The 5433-nt window shown below is 64.7% G+C and overlaps 1 protein-coding gene across 1 annotated transcript; it reads right to left on the reverse strand.

Moving 5' to 3' along the window:
• Nucleotides 1-255: 255 nt before the first annotated feature.
• Nucleotides 256-5400, reverse strand: LOC140112696 (FAD-linked sulfhydryl oxidase ALR-like). The gene is made up of 3 exons (XM_072132597.1): nt 5170-5400; nt 1298-1506; nt 256-1140 (listed from the first exon to the last, which is right to left on the reverse strand). Exons 1-3 carry the CDS (start codon nt 5371-5373, stop codon nt 978-980), a joined length of 576 nt encoding a protein of 191 aa, XP_071988698.1. The 5' UTR covers nt 5374-5400; the 3' UTR covers nt 256-977.
• Between the last annotated feature and the right edge of the window lie 33 nt (nt 5401-5433).

A 5433-nucleotide genomic window follows, 5' to 3' on the forward strand; every position in this document is an offset into this window, starting at 1 on the left:
AACTGATCCATATAAAACCGCACTGTATGTACATCTACATATGTTGCAGCCAGTGCAGTCTTTGACCTTGGTGACAAGCTCTGTGTACGCTGTGGATTCTGGTGCTAGAGCAGAGATGACGGAAGTCACATGAGTCTCACTTCTATGTCAATGATCTTAGCTCCGCCCGCTGGAGACATTGCTGTATTGCTGTCTCTACCTGATCTGACCACAACTGTCAGTAACTGGTGAACCCACAATTACCAGAACACACTGTAATAACCAAAGGATTTATTGAGAAATTCACATCATTTTCCATATAAAAACACGGACGGTGCAGAATGTAGCAGGTCATAAAACCAGATTCACTGCAAATGACGGCACTTATAGAGTAGGGGCAAGACATATGGCGGCACTCCGCTGCTATACAACCCTGACATACAGAGCGTTATATGTGTATTACATCAGTAGAAATCACATCATGAAGCTCATGAGGACAGATCAGCTAGAACCCAGGGCAAATGGCAGAACACTAAGGGGAGGGCGATGGGGATACTCCTTCCTTTTATAAGAATTCCATCTTATTAAGTGAGAGCCACCTACCTGACCCCATTCATATAACTAGGGGGAAGGACACTCTGTGACTCACATTTGTCTGGTTTCACTTATCCAACAGGAATATGTTATTTTTTTACCCAAATTAGAGCCTCCTGTGATGGGCAGTATCAGGCGCTGTCTGGATCATGTGTAGTGGAACCAGGGGTTTTACTTTGCTGACCTATGACCTAGGCACAAATAGTTACAATGTTTACCACTTCACTGAGCCCCAAGGGTAGAACATTTGGTCCTTATGGGTAAATCTCGATGACAATGTCCCTGCGTGTGGCCAATGAACGTAGAGGATCCAAATATAAATAGATCTGAAGCAATTGTAAATCTATTCCCCCTTCCCAAATCCCACCAAGAAAATAGACAAAATAACTAGAGGTCCCCGAGTGTCAGTCACAGGACCCGTCCTTCCAGCCGTCTCGCCATCGCTCATCCACTTTGGAGCAGTCAAATTGGTCCTTTCCCAGCTTCTTGTTGACGTCATTGTGGAGGCGGCACATCCACTGGGAGAGGTTGTGCCTGTTACTGGTGTCCGGCTGCGTCCTGGAGAGCCTGGAAAGAGACGAGACGTTACACAGCTAGAAATCCGTCCAATCTCTGCCAGGGCTCCAGGGATACCCAGTCCTCACACTGCTGGGCTCTTAGCTTTGTAGCCCTGTATCCTCTGATAACAGCTGAGGACCCGCTCCGTCTAGGTGGTGTCACTTACCTCTCTCTCAGGTCCTCCGCACACTCGTCACAGGGATAAAACTTGGAGAAGATATTAATGAAGCTTTTCATCTCCAGCTGCTGTTTGTTGGTTGGGTGGTCGGGGTAATAAGCCGCCATTGTGTGCAGGAAGGACCAGGTACTGCGGCCAAGCTCCTCGCGGTCTAATGGACACTCAGCCGGGCGCTCCTTATCCTCCAGGTCACCCTCCTGAACGGGGAGAAGATAAACAAGTCAGAAAAACCTCATCCCTCAGCCTCCGGTTTATGCACAACAGCCTCCGCCACCCAGTCCTCCCCCCCGGCAGCCTCTCCCCATCCAGTCCTCCCCCGCTGCAGCCTCCCCCCATCCAGTCCTCCCCCCCGGCAGCCTCCCCCCATCCAGTCCTCCCCCCCGGCAGCCTCCCCCCATCCAGTCCTCCCCCCCGGCAGCCTCCCCCCATCCAGTCCTCCCCCGCTGCAGCCTCCCCCCTTCCAGTCCTCCCCCGCTGCAGCCTCCCCCGCTGCAGCCTCCCCCCATCCAGTCCTCCCCCGCTGCAGCCTCCCCCCATCCAGTCCTCCCCCGCTGCAGCCTCCCCCCATCCAGTCCTCCCCCGCTGCAGCCTCCCCCCATCCAGTCCTCCCCCGCTGCAGCCTCCCCCCATCCAGTCCTCCCCCGCTGCAGCCTCCCCCCATCCAGTCCTCCCCCCCTGCAGCCTCCCCCCATCCAGTCCTCCCCCCCTGCAGCCTCCCCCCATCCAGTCCTCCCCCCCTGCAGCCTCCGCCACCCAGTCCTCCCCCCCTGCAGCCTCCGCCACCCAGTCCTCCCCCCCTGCAGCCTCCGCCATCCAGTCCTCCCTCCCTGCAGCCTACGCCATCCAGTCCTCCTTCCCTGCAGCCTCCGCCATCCAGTCCTCCCTCCCTGCAGCGTCCCCCATCCAGTCCTCCCCCCTGCAGCCTCCGCCATCCAGTCCCCCCTCCCTGCAGCCTCCGCCATCCAGTCCTCCCTCCCTGCAGCCTCCGCCATCCAGTCCTCCCTCCCTGCTGCCTCCGCCATCCAGTCCTCCCTCCCTGCGGTCCTCCCTCCCTGCAGCCTCCGCCATCCAGTCCTCCCCCCCTGCAGCCTCCCCCATCCAGTCCTCCCTTCCTGCAGCCTCCGCCATCCAGTCCTCCCCCCTGCAGCCTCCGCCATCCAGTCCTCCCCCCTACAGCCTCCGCCATCCAGTCCTCCCCCCTGCAGCCTCCGCCATCCAGTCCTCCCCCCTGCAGCCTCCGCCATCCAGTCCTCCCCCCTGCAGCCTCCGCCATCCAGTCCTCCCCCCTGCAGCCTCCGCCATCCAGTCCTCCCCCCTGCAGCCTCCGCCATCCAGTCCTCCCCCCCTGCAGCCTCCGCCATCCAGTCCTCCCCCCCTGCAGCCTCCGCCATCCAGTCCTCCCCCCCTGCAGCCTCCGCCATCCAGTCCTCCCCCCCTGCAGCCTCCGCCATCCAGTCCTCCCCCCCTGCAGCCTCCGCCATCCAGTCCTCCCCCCCTGCAGCCTCCGCCATCCAGTCCTCCCCCCCTGCAGCCTCCGCCATCCAGTCCTCCCCCCCTGCAGCCTCCGCCATCCAGTCCTCCCCCCTGCAGCCTCCGCCATCCAGTCCTCCCCCCCTGCAGCCTCCGCCATCCAGTCCTCCCCCCCTGCAGCCTCCGCCATCCAGTCCTCCCCCCCTGCAGCCTCCGCCATCCAGTCCTCCCTCCCTGCAGCCTCCGCCATCCAGTCCTCCCTCCCTGCAGCCTCCGCCATCCAGTCCTCCCCCCCTGCAGCCTCCCCCATCCAGTCCTCCCCCCTGCAGCCTCCCCCATCCAGTCCTCCCCCCTGCAGCCTCCCCCATCCAGTCCTCCCCCCCTGCAGCCTCCCCCATCCAGTCCTCCCCCCTGCAGCCTCCGCCATCCAGTCCTCCCCCCTGCAGCCTCCGCCATCCAGTCCTCCCCCCTGCAGCCTCCGCCATCCAGTCCTCCCCCCTGCAGCCTCCGCCATCCAGTCCTCCCCCCTGCAGCCTCCGCCATCCAGTCCTCCCCCCTGCAGCCTCCGCCATCCAGTCCTCCCCCCTGCAGCCTCCGCCATCCAGTCCTCCCCCCCTGCAGCCTCCGCCATCCAGTCCTCCCCCCCTGCAGCCTCCGCCATCCAGTCCTCCCCCCCTGCAGCCTCCGCCATCCAGTCCTCCCCCCCCTGCAGCCTCCGCCATCCAGTCCTCCCCCCCTGCAGCCTCCGCCATCCAGTCCTCCCCCCCTGCAGCCTCCGCCATCCAGTCCTCCCCCCCTGCAGCCTCCGCCATCCAGTCCTCCCCCCCTGCAGCCTCCGCCATCCAGTCCTCCCCCCCTGCAGCCTCCGCCATCCAGTCCTCCCCCCCTGCAGCCTCCGCCATCCAGTCCTCCCCCCCTGCAGCCTCCGCCATCCAGTCCTCCCTCCCTGCAGCCTCCGCCATCCAGTCCTCCCTCCCTGCAGCCTCCGCCATCCAGTCCTCCCCCCCTGCAGCCTCCCCCATCCAGTCCTCCCCCCCTGCAGCCTCCCCCATCCAGTCCTCCCCCCCTGCAGCCTCCCCCATCCAGTCCTCCCCCCCTGCAGCCTCCCCCATCCAGTCCTCCCCCCCTGCAGCCTCCGCCATCCAGTCCTCCCTTCCTGCAGCCTCCGCCATCCAGTCCTCCCCCCTGCAGCCTCCGCCATCCAGTCCTCCCCCCTGCAGCCTCCGCCATCCAGTCCTCCCCCCCTGCAGCCTCCGCCATCCAGTCCTCCCCCCCCTGCAGCCTCCGCCATCCAGTCCTCCCCCCTGCAGCCTCCGCCATCCAGTCCTTCCGCCTGCAGCCTCCGCCATCCAGTCCTCCCTTCCTGCAGCCCTCCCCCCTGCAGCCTCCGCCATCCAGTCCTCCCCCCTGCAGCCTCCGCCATCCAGTCCTCCCCCCTGCAGCCTCCGCCATCCAGTCCTCCCCCCTGCAGCCTCCGCCATCCAGTCCTCCCCCCTGCAGCCTCCGCCATCCAGTCCTCCCCCCTGCAGCCTCCGCCATCCAGTCCTCCCCCCTGCAGCCTCCGCCATCCAGTCCTCCCCCCTGCAGCCTCCGCCATCCAGTCCTCCCCCCTGCAGCCTCCGCCATCCAGTCCTCCCCCCTGCAGCCTCCGCCATCCAGTCCTCCCCCCTGCAGCCTCCGCCATCCAGTCCTCCCCCCTGCAGCCTACGCCATCCAGTCCTCCCCCCCTGCAGCCTCCGCCATCCAGTCCTCCCCCCCTGCAGCCTCCGCCATCCAGTCCTCCCCCCCTGCAGCCTCCGCCATCCAGTCCTCCCCCCTGCAGCCTCCGCCATCCAGTCCTCCCCCCTGCAGCCTCCGCCATCCAGTCCTCCCCCCTGCAGCCTCCGCCATCCAGTCCTCCCCCCCTGCAGCCTACGCCATCCAGTCCTCCCCCCCTGCAGCCTACGCCATCCAGTCCTCCCCCCCTGCAGCCTACGCCATCCAGTCCTCCCCCCCTGCAGCCTACGCCATCCAGTCCTCCCCCCCTGCAGCCTACGCCATCCAGTCCTCCCCCCCTGCAGCCTCCGCCATCCAGTCCTCCCCCCCTGCAGCCTCCGCCATCCAGTCCTCCCCCCCTGCAGCCTACGCCACCCAGTCCTCCCCCCCTGCAGCCTACGCCATCCAGTCCTCCCCCCCTGCAGCCTCCGCCATCCAGTCCTCCCCCCCTGCAGCCTACGCCATCCAGTCCTCCCCCCCTGCAGCCTACGCCATCCAGTCCTCCCCCCCTGCAGCCTCCGCTAAGTCTTCTGTATAAAACATGAAGGTCCTGGAGCCTCTGTTGCCACCAGTAACCCATCAGGTCGCGGCTTCCATTCCCTGCTCTGTGGTGTCCGTCCTCGGTCATCCCTCACCTGGGAGGCCGGGCTCTGCTTCCTCTGCTCCCTCATCCAGCTCCGGAAGTCCATGCACGCCCGGCACGGCTTCTTAGGCTTCCCGTCCCCCTCCTGTCCGCCGCCATCCGGCTTCACCCCCGGGATAGAGAACGGGAACCCGCTGAGAGGACTGGAGGTCTGCCGGTCACTGGGCGCCGCCATCTTGACAGGAGAGCAGTGCATGCCGGGAGCGCACAGTGACAGGCGGAATACTCATTAACCCTTGTGTGTGCCATACCTGGC

This window comes from Engystomops pustulosus, unplaced genomic scaffold (genome assembly GCF_040894005.1).
Source record: "Engystomops pustulosus unplaced genomic scaffold, aEngPut4.maternal MAT_SCAFFOLD_994, whole genome shotgun sequence".
NCBI classification, from domain to species: Eukaryota; Metazoa; Chordata; class Amphibia; order Anura; family Leptodactylidae; genus Engystomops; species Engystomops pustulosus.